Here is an 11,649-nt window from a genome sequence, read left to right as displayed (position 1 = left end):
AGTACCCGGGAATGACTCAAAATTTACGAGCTGGTAAGATTTATGGTGGTAATGTCCCATGGTGGTTTGCTAACGTCGAAATAGTCGCCTCGAAAATATAATCGCCAAACAAATTGCTTCGTGTCTATATAAAAAGACATCTAACGAACTTAATTAAAAGAACATCAGTACACTTAGAGTTTGCCGTCGACGCGAATAATAGCTCCCCAAACACATCGGGATATATTACACTTAAGACCGTTATTACAGTTTCCAGTCACGTTCGACGGTGACAACTGCCTTATTGCCTTCAGCCAAGGAATCGTATATTCGTAAACACAAAAGTGGCCGGCCTCTTCCTATTACAGAAATCGACAAACTGACCTCTCTGGCCGTTCCGTTCGCCATGCAGTGCCATCAGAAGACGAAAAACGTCATCTTTCTTCGGGGTACATACGTAAGACGGCTCATATCTACAAATAAACACTTATTAAAGGGTCCGTGAAAAATGAAAGCCATAAAAAAACATTAGGACGGATCGCGCTGCGATGTGGGTTTCGTGTCGAAATTTTGCCGTTAATCTTCCTCAAGAATGCGAAGTTTTTTACGGTCGCGTGACTGAGCCTCAAAGAACGACTAGACGGGGATCCCCGATCTCTAAACTCTAATTTTCGCCAACATCTTGTATTCATGTATTATGTGAAAAATTAATACACATTATTCAGACCCCGCTGCGCATCATAAAAAAATAAAATAAACAGAAATTGCGGTCTGCTTTCACAGTTTCAGGGTATGAGGAGCTCATATCATTATCCGCTATGGCTGGGATTTTGCACATATGATTTAAATCGTGTATTTTTAGTTATACAAGATAGTATAACGCCTTTTTTTTGAAATTTCAACCAGATTACACCGTCAATATTTTTGTTGTATCTTAAAAAAATTGCTGAATTAATATTTTGTGAATTTTAATTTGGCACTTTCAACAATTTTCATTCTTTTTGTATCGGTATAAGTAGTTTTCATTTGTAACCGACTTTCAATATGGCGTTAAAATTAAAATAAATAATTCAATAAACAAATATTTTAAAACAAAATTGAAAAAACAATATTTCTATTGTTTGCATTTGCAAAATATAGTAAATTAACTCGTCTATCGCATTTAAAATGAATGAAAATGAAAGCCAAAAACAATTTTTAAGCGTCTGGTGTACCACCCGAACAATACAATTTAAAAAACCGCGGCAATAAGGACGAGATAGCAGATAAAATGAACTTGATATATTACTTCGAAAAAATCGGTAAAACGTGTATTATAAATTAAAGTATAAATTTGGCGTCAAATTTTGCATCAAAAATTTCCTTTCGCCGAGTGTTCGAAGTGTTTTCGGAGCGCGAGCATTGAAGATGCCAAGTGAGATTTTGGCGAAACGTCTGCAGGATTCCAGTCGGAGTTCAACAAGCGAACGGATGATATCCCGGAATATAGTGTCATCATATATATATATATATATATATATATATATATATATATATATATATATATATATATATATATATATATATATATATATATATAAATATTACTTTTATTTGAGTTTTGACTCTATCGAAGCTTGTCATCCGGGATTTAAAAAAAATAAAAAAAAAGTACAGAAGAAATATTTAATATGTTTTTGTTCTTTATTTTATTTCACTTACTTTAGGTATGTCAATATTCTGCTTTAATACTGACAGTGTAAGTGGAATCTGATTTGCAGTATCCCAATCTTGTTAACGAGGATTAAAATAATTTAACAGGTATGTGAGCAAAAAGATACAGTCGACGTCCTACGTGAACAGTCATAGTTGTCATTGATCGAGAAAATCTAATGTAGAGGCGATCACGTTAATTTTTATGGTATTTAAAAAGAATACCTAGTTTTTTTTTAGATTTTCGTACTTTTATTTTAAGATTTCAAATATAATTAAAGTTTTTGGGGGTATTCAAAGATATATTTATGGGTACTTATATATATTATAGAGTCAATTTAAATTGAATTAAAGTCTGGACCTGTGCTCAACGAGTCGGAAAAGATAACAGATGTCACAAACAAACTTTTATTAATGTTAAATTTTTGGCTTTCATTTGTTCTTCGTATTGCGGTACTAATAAGGGAAAAACGGATTTACGACTGGTCATTATAATAGTGTCTTACCTATTATTTTGCCTTTTCCAAGGATATTTTCTATAGTACCTCGTTCGTTTCGCCCTGAGACCCGGATCTTCCAGCTCTAAGGTCCCTCCGTCACCCACGTCGTCCAATTCTGATCTTACTACTTGATCGTCGTCCTTCTCAATATAGAGCAAGGGACTTGATCCCTCGGGCCATGGCACAAGGAGTAATTTGGTTAAAAACATCCCTACTCTATCTAGTTGTTCTTCGTCTAGAACAATGTCCGGCAAATCTGCGTAATAAAAGCGTATAGAATTGAATTGTTCATATCCGTTGTCATTTAGAACCCACCTTCGACATTTTCCAGACTTTGTTCAGGGATTTCATTGGAATTGGATAGTAGTACGTTGTTCTGTCCAGTTGCTCCTGGCAAACTACGTATTGTGAGAAAAAATATTAAAGCTGAGGTGTAGCCTAACATTCTTGCTCGGTACGAACGCATCTGTAACCAAACATTAGCAGGTTGGTACAAGACTTATTGCTTCCATACTATGTTAGGTTTGATATAAACACATAAAAACCAATTAACAACAAAATAAATTGCGAAATTCTTACTATAATTAACCTTCACCTACTTCAAAGCTACCCCTTATGTTTTATTTTTTATCGAAATACTTTTTTACTCATTATACTTGAAAATTTCCATGGGAATTGCGTTTTCAGTCCGATATTAATTAAACAAAAACCATTTTTTTAGGAACCTGCTTTAATTTATAAAAAGACCTCGTATCCTTTTACCGTCACAGAGATTTTCATGCTGTGCATCATTGATGATGCTTCGGCGTCCTTGGTGTTGAAAACTTCGGAGGAATTGGCACGATTCGCATCGACTTTGAAAATGTCGTTCGAAAGTTATTTGTTTCTGTATAATCAATTTGGCAGAAATTTCATATAGCCCCTCGCAAAAACACCTCGGATCTACATTATTGTAAAAGTTTTATCATATTATAAAATGAAATGGCTTTTAAAGTATATCAATTTTACTCGAAGACTTCAAAAAAGTAACTACGGAAATTAAATTCGCTAATGCGTGGGAATGTCAATTCTAGAAAGGTTTGTCAGATTCAAATATTTTTGATATAGGTCTGTGTGGTTCTTAATTAAATAAATATTAAATATATTATTTTGAAATAATTTCCTACCAAATGAATGTATTTTTTTGAGATATACTTTTTTTGTGGAAATTATGGTTTCGGATGAGTTAAAGGTACCACTTCTCTATGTCCACCTGCAACGAATCTAAATAAATTTATCCGTAGAATATTTTATAAAATTACGCCAACCTGGAAAATTATAAGCTGTCGAGAGTGTCGTACCGCTTGCCCACCTCGAAAGTTAACGAGATTAAATTAACATTGGCAAAACTAAACATTATTCAGATATTTGCATATTTTAAATTCCTAACAAGGGCAGATTATATTGCAAATAAAACTTTTTTGACAAGCAGAATAGTTAACTTGTGACCAAATCGTATTTAATCTTCTTATATATTACTTACATAGTTATTTATTTATCTATTTCAGTGATTTAAAAAAATGAAGTTATTCATAATACCCGTAAATAGGACAGGAACAGAAATATAGCACCTGCAAACTGATTGTGCAGTAGATATCAAAAATTATCGTATATACCTGACCATTTGCTCTGTACCATATAATTCGATAGTATAATGACACACATTATATACCGAGTGATTCATGTTGAAGTTCTCGGGAACTGATGAAGGGAATATGGTTTTCCGATAAGTTTTCCAAATTTGGTTAGTTTTCGGAAACAAAAACACTAATTAATATTATTTTGTTACGACATTACTATGTAAGTGAGCCAAAAAACATTTTTTTTATTTTACCTGTTATAACGGCTACAAATTACATTAGGTGAATGTTAGTAACTTTGCATATACAAATATGTACAGTGTGTACAGTTTATTTCATTTTTTTGGTTTAACGCCGTATCTCCCGTATTGAAATGGTACAAACAGAAATGTCATAGCTATCTTGGATTGTTAGATACAGGGCGATTTTGAAAATTTTGCATTTTTAGACATTCTTGTTTATGCGTGTCACTTATTAAAAAGTTGACAAGTAACTAACTCTTTGTGATAAATTATATAATTAATGTAAAAAAAAATCTGTATTTGCCACGGTCTACTAAAAAAAAAGGTACTTGTGTGTGTATATTTTTGAAAAACTTAGAAAATGCCTACTATTATTTTTGTTTGTAAGTTTTAGTAAGAAACGCTATCCAGACCAGCTACAAAGAGTGTCTAAAAATGCAAAATTTACAAAATTATCCTATATCTTAAAAGCCCAAAACAGCTATTCAATATTGTGCAAGTGCAATTCTTATTTTTTCAAATAAATTATCCTGCTGCCGGTTTGGTTGTGGAGATCTCTGGATATAAATAAAAATATTTTTATTGGGTGTGTATTTAAAAACAAGTTAAATACACCAAGTTTAAAGGGCTAATAAAATAGTGGTTCTGACAATGTAAATCGAGGCGCAGCATTTTATTATCGATGTATTAGTGCGTTTTCTGTTTCGCCATCGCTTTCTGATAATTTTTGTATAATTTTTCCTCATATCATTGGCGGTTTTTGGGAAATCAATTATTTTCTTTATTTGAAAACATAGCTCCAATAAATTGTTTATTACTGCCATGTTTGACCTCGGTGAAAGCTGAAATTTTGACGATAATTTATCAAGCGCACATATAAATATCCGAAAGTATTTTATAATTGTAATTTGAATTGCAGGGTGAATTTTAAGCATATATAAGCCCATATTGTATTTATTTAAAAAACTTTTTTTCTCGTATTATGTCAAGAACTGCCTTTTGGTAGAAATGTGAACGCAAGATAACAAGGAAAGCCCTTTTTGACCACTATGAGTTTATTAAAATGTGTAATAGACAATTATTTTCTCTTGGCCGATTGACTCAACATTTTTGTCTGGATGATTCGAATTCACAATTAAATATATGGAGTGTTCATTTGGATTTGACTTCGGCTATCTACTATTTAGAATATTATTATTGTAGGCGTAATTTGGAAAAGTTCCATGTGGTTTAATTCTCCGTAACTTTTAATGGGGGACTCCCCTGAATAGACTCTATTATATCTAATTCGGAGCGACGAAATTGCATACGTTTAAAGCAACCCAGTGACATTTTTGAACAATAGGGGCTACACATACGGTAGTTAACATAGACGCCATTTTATCAAACTTCCGTAATTTGGATGCAGTAATTGTTTGTACGGTTAACGACAAGTTATCGCGTAGAGTAAATAGATATTCATACGCTAGGCTTATTTCGCTCGTACATTTGGATAAAGTTTTCGTTAAAGGCCTTGCTCCACATAAATCGTATCATGAGTGTCAAATTTTCGATATAAGACAATTACATTTTCTTTACGTATACAGGTATAAAAGTAAGGACAAAACACAAAAGAAAATTGGCCACTAACATATGGCTAAACACGAAGCATTAGAGTACAATTTAAGTGTAAAGCAGACATGTTTCGAATATTCTGTCCCTAATGTCGTACCCTATAAAAATAAATAAATGAGAATTTAGCTAAAACAAAGTTTTAAACACACAGTGAAAAATACTCAAAACAAATAGAATTTTCTCCACAAAAATCGTGATTGGACGAAATTACGATTTTGTGCATTCTCTCAACTCTTTGACTCTTTTCTTGCTCTTCATGTACTTGCTTGTCATTTAATGTCGTCTGTGTCATTCGACCAACACAAATAGGTTTCACTTTATTTACAAATTTTGATTGTATTTTATTCAATAATTTATGTAAATAAACAATATTATTAAAGCCCGAGTTAAGATAGAACTTACTAAACTCTTTTACGGAAAACATCGGTTCCAAAAATTGACAACACCTATTTTTGTGTCTTTGCACGTTGTTGGACGGATGGTGAATGTGTGAGTGAATATATTTTAAATTAACAAGAAGGCACAACACCGCGTCAACTTAATGCAACCGAAGCGTTCCTGCTCAAGAAACTATTCAAGCTATCTATATCTATATTTTTAAATTTTTCACGCTATCTTTAAGTTCTAAAATGTCAACTATTGGCAGAACATAAAACGTTCTTTACATTCGGCATTAACCTTTTTTTTTATCACCTCTGTTTTTAATGATTAAAATAAACATTTATTACATAAGTTATCTCATGAAAATTATATTTAATAGTTTATTTGTGAAATACAAACCCTATTAAAATAAGCATTCTTAGCAAACGCTTCACAATTCCTGGAATAATATATTTTATAATATTTTACTGGTATAGAGTTTCCGCACATAATTTAATTATTGAATTGAGATTGAATGTGTTTTTTTCTAGCATTAAATATATTTTAATAATAATGATTTTGACATCAAAAATTCAAAATCTCGATTAAACAAATGACTGCGTGGTCAAGAAAGATAAAAAAATCCTGCTCGACTAATTAATAATATTTCAAAATATACCTGGTAATAACAAAACCAAGATATAATGAATGCATATAAAACAATTAAAATATATGTTTGTAAATAAAACTTTTGTATATTATATAGTCTCCCTTCTTATTTCCACTTCGTTTCTACTCTTATATATTTCATTATATGGTTTATGTACTTTATCTTTATTTTTCATTCACCTTTCATCCAATAGAATTAATTTATTCGTAAAACTTAGTGTCCAAAAAATAAGTTGCTACTTACCTTCATTCACAGGACGTCTTCACAAAACATTGAACCGAACTTAAACTAATTCAAGATTTACAGAGTCGCGCGCGAAGTTTCGAAATGTGCTGCTGAAAATTGGCACCCCTTTTTGAAGTCGTCGCAACCGCGCCAGCATCCACAGTGGTATTAAGCTTGGATAAAAATCCTTTATATACAGGGGGAGAGGGTTGGATGCGTCGTCGTGGGTGTTTCTCGAGCGCTTTTCGCTCAGATAGGGACGAGTTGATGCAACAAGTCGCGTTAAAAATCGCTTTTGCTTGTCGCCTGCAGAACGCCCATTACAAAATCAATTATTTTTACTCAACGAATCATTGATAGTTTAAAACACTCGGCGTGTTCGCGTATATGTCGGTATATGTAAAAAAACCCACAAACGCAAACCAAATAGAAATAATTTGTCGCATTTCCAGTATCCATCTAGTTTTAATCAGCCTGGAGGATATTGCCTAAGGTATTATAAATGAGAGGAGCGGATAAATATGCATTTTTTGTGTGTTTTGGTACAAAACGTTGCCAAATAAAGATCATGTCCAGCACTTTTCGACACGCCACGTCTTTATTAGTTTGTTACATTACCATTACACTACAGCTTGTTAAAAGGAAGATATATGTTGTTTGGAATAATAGAAAATTTTAAATTTCATAACTTACGAACATTAAGAACATTATTGGTAATTAATGTTAACAATTTTAAACTATTTATGAAATTTTTCCACACAATTATTTTATAGTAAAAAAAGACATTATGGTTTTTAAGTATAAGATGATTGCTGCTTTTATAAACTCAAGCAAATTATTGCAAGCTAATGTTAACAATCTGAATATATATTTCTTCTCAAATATTTTATTTTTTAGGTCTTTTAAAATTCGTTTTCTAACGAACGTAAACCTAAATTAGCTATTGCTTTTTTTAAAATTTACAGATTCATTCAGATAAAGAATTTATTGCGAATGTGCATTTGGTATGAGTTTTTCAAAGAAACTTTCACGGGTCAGTTTCAGTCAAGCTCTGAGGAAGCCAAGAGGATGATTGGCGAAACGTCAGCAAGTTCGACTCAGCAAAAACCAAAGCAGGTGGTTTGTAGAAGTTTTATAATAAATTTTTATAGTATTATATTATATATTATCTATAACTATATATATAATTTCAAAATAGAACATTTTCTTGAAGAATGAGTAAAAAACAGCGAACAAGCCCGGTCAGTGAAGACTTATGTAAGGCATTCTTTGGAGCCGACATACCACTTAAAAAACTGAGAAACCCCAATTTAAGCTCATTTTTGACAAAATATTTGCAAATTTAATATACCGAACGAGTCAACTGTAAGTATGGGATCAACACTACATTTACAAGCAAACTGTAAATGACATTAAAAAAAAAGGGGGAAAATTATTTTTATCTTGTGGTTGATGAAACAACTCATGGAAGGGAGAAATATTGCACGAGCATTGATTGAAGTATTAGGGGAAGCGAATGAATCCAATGATTATGGCTATTTAATTAGATTCAAACAATTAGAAGAAAAAACAATCATTTAAGTGTAACTAGATTTCTTCAAGAAACATTACCTAACTTTTTTCTTGCCCAACAGTGTTCGGATAGCAATATGCATACTCCTTTTATCGAATGCTGCAAACTCTATAGTAATTATATTTAAAAACTTTTTAAGGAAAATTGTTCAAATACTCAATTCAAATACTAGCTTGGTAAGCCGCTGCTATATTTTCAACAGTAAAAGAAAATGTAATATTTATAAAAACAAATTATTCTTTTGTAGCTATAGCACTAGTGAAATTGGAGACTACTCTGTTTTTTCGACAGATTTAGTGGCTTTAATAAATCAATTTGAGGTAGATTGCAAAAAAGTTTCAGCTACTATCAACGCGGCGGTTATTAAAAAAATTATGTCAGTATTGACAATAACACAGGCTTCAAAATTCTAAACAATATTTCAGAAATTGTTGTAGGCGATTTCACTAGTTTCGAAAGAGAACTGGATTTGTATAAATCAGAAACACATCTAATTCCAAAACAAAAATAATGTCCGATAACTTCTGTAGTTGAGCGAAGTTTTTTAACTTTTAAACATATGTATACAGGAAGAAGGCACAACTTACTCTTGGGAAATTTTGAAAAACATTTAGTTAACAATTTTTTTGTTAAATGAGAACAGTTTGTTAATTTACGAATTGTATGTTGTGCAAGTTGCTATTATGTGAAATTATTTTTATAATCTCAATTTGCTATGTAAGTGTGTGAACGTGTGAATATAAAAAGTTTTATTACTATTTTTTCATTTTTATATATTCAAATAGGTCTGTGGTATACGTAAAAAATTATAGGTCTTCTGAACAACGGGTTTAATTACAAAGAAATAGTTCTGGCTTTATTTAACGTTATTGTTCATGATTTTTGATATATTAAAAATTCTTATTTGCATTTGCAAAATTTGATGCATTGAAATGAGCACTTATTAGAGTTTTTCGTTTGCAGTTTTTCCGCTTCCTAATTATAAATATAAGATGAGAACTAATGGGGAAAGAGCGAAAGCTTAAACTTCAAAACGATTCAATGAAATAATTCTAGCGCTTTTAAGTCACATGATATTTGTTGAACGGGAACAGGAGGACGGGAAATTTCTATTTTATTCGACTCTTATTTTGTTTAGTCGCTTCCCATCAAGCGCTCGCGTAGTCTGTGATCTCCAGAGACAATTTTGTACAAGATGAAAGTGAGTCCCACTGCTGAATATGATTTAGCAGCCACTTGTTCCATTATCCATTGAAAAAACTCTCTGCACTCAATGTAATCCGTTTGACTTTTGTAATCATAAATAATAATAGTAATAATAATAATAATCGCTTTATTTCTCGATAAGAAAGTTTACAGGGTAATTTGCGGATACAGAAGAAGGAGAATAAAAAAAATTTAAAACAAAACTTTTTCCGCCACAAGCTAATATGGACGAAAGTTAAATATGCATAATTCCTGGGAATACCAAGGCAGAGTACTTTGCACTTGTTCACAATATAAATAAGTGTAGAAAAGCTAGGATGCACTATTTCGCCTATCGACGAATAGTCACCGCCACATTTAAATACTAAAATTTGTATGAATTTTCTTTGAATTTTTTCAACGGTTTTCTAACATGGGTTCCAAATAAAAGATGCATACTCAAGCATTGGATGCACATATGCACATTATCCCTAAAATATTTGGTATTGGTATTAATGATATTAATAAGATCACTAAATAAGAGTTTGCTATGGAAATTTACTCCAACAACTTTTATCATATTTATCGTATTTATCGTATTCTATATTATAAGGGTGTAGAATAATATTCTTCTTTCTAGTACAGCTTACAACTTTATACTTATCTCTAAGTTTAATTCATTTGCGATGCACCAACTTTGCAGAATATGTATAAGTGGGAACAGTCGTTGACGACAGAAGCAAAGATACTGTCTATGGATGTCAAGTTAAGGTTTAAAAAATACGAAAATATTTCCACACAATACAGAGCTCTCAGCAACACTCCCACGCTTAAATGTGTCTAAAGATCACCAATTCAATCAATTTATCTTCTAGATTCATATCTTGGGTCAGTTTGTAATGCAGATTTATAACACAATTTTACAATTTTAAACAATACTTTTTATCTTCTATTTTTTGCTGAATTATCTCCATATTAAGGGTAATTAAATTGAGTGTTCCTAAAACAATGACTTTTTCCATTTTTCTTGGTTATAACAAATGTTGCTTTCAATTTTTATATTTTATTAAAAGTTAATTAACCTGAAATATCTTAAACAATGAAACCGTGGTCGTCTGTTAATGGAACATCCTTTAGAGACTTTAACCAGGCATCTATTACGCAGAAGCTTTTAGGGGCGTAAAGTTTAATCAAACGAAGCCTAATGTATTTGAAGCAATTTTCAACTAATTTAACCTCTTCGTAACGACAAGTTGTTGATGGTTTGAGATATCATTATAAACTTTATAGTTTTGGCAAACAAATCTCATGAAATATATTTTCAAGGAAAATTAAATAAAATGCTTGAAATGATAATTCCATTTCAAAAATTGTGTTTTTATTAGATTAAATTAGATGGATTAGATTTACAAACAAAAAATTCGCTCTTAAACAATACTAAAAACACTGTTATCTTGAAACCTAGAATTTGAACTCAGAAGCTGCAAAATAATTATCAACAATTTGTTTTCGTTACTTTGGGTAGAGTGCAAGAAGAAAACCTGTATTTTCAGAAGTATTTTTCGACCTTTGGCCAATATCCCCAAATCAAAAGACTGCATATTTTTTCAGTTCTGACTTCACACTAACCATTGTTTTAATTAGTCATCACTCTGGAAAAGTGTAGAAAGTAAACATCAGCTGGACCTGAAAACTGCAAAGCTGTAATGTAAATAACAATTGAATTTCAACGTACTTTTTGGAACTTAACTTCCAATGTAAATTAGGACAAATGTAGTATTGGTCGGTTTTTGCAAAAGTTGTCCAAACATAAACAAATTCGAGATTTTTCAACATTTTTATTATTTTCTTCCACCTTTTTTATTTGTTACTGGAATTATACAGATCCATTATTACAGTATAAAATATAAAATAATTAGATACATGCACCAAGCAAAGCGTTTTTAGAAACGATGCCTAGACTTGAGGCCATCGTTAAGGGCCCAGCATT

General features: G+C 31.5%; 1 protein-coding gene across 1 annotated transcript; it reads right to left on the bottom strand.

The window, feature by feature from the left end:
• On the bottom strand, positions 1–7,051 carry LOC132697664 (uncharacterized). The gene is made up of 4 exons (XM_060663201.1): positions 6,920–7,051; positions 2,487–2,637; positions 2,178–2,427; positions 1–452 (listed from the first exon to the last, which is right to left on the bottom strand). The coding sequence occupies exons 1-4, from the start codon at positions 6,923–6,925 to the stop codon at positions 290–292; spliced, it is 570 nt and encodes a 189-aa protein (XP_060519184.1). The 5' UTR covers positions 6,926–7,051; the 3' UTR covers positions 1–289.
• Between the last annotated feature and the right edge of the window lie 4,598 nt (positions 7,052–11,649).

The sequence above is a fragment of the Cylas formicarius genome, unplaced genomic scaffold, assembly GCF_029955315.1.
Source record: "Cylas formicarius isolate icCylForm1 unplaced genomic scaffold, icCylForm1.1 PGA_scaffold_280__1_contigs__length_49999, whole genome shotgun sequence".
In the NCBI taxonomy this organism is placed as follows: Eukaryota; Metazoa; Arthropoda; class Insecta; order Coleoptera; family Brentidae; genus Cylas; species Cylas formicarius.
Note: the sequence above shows the minus strand (reverse complement) of the source record. Positions and strands in the feature narration are given on the sequence as shown.

Coding starts and splice junctions, on each gene's coding strand:
- LOC132697664 (XM_060663201.1), bottom strand. Junction 2,428..2,486: donor AAGTCTGGAAAATGTCGAAG/GTGGGTTCTAAA, acceptor TTTATTACGCAG/ATTTGCCGGACATTGTTCTA. Junction 453..2,177: donor TGGAAAAGGCAAAATAATAG/GTAAGACACTAT, acceptor GTTTATTTGTAG/ATATGAGCCGTCTTACGTAT.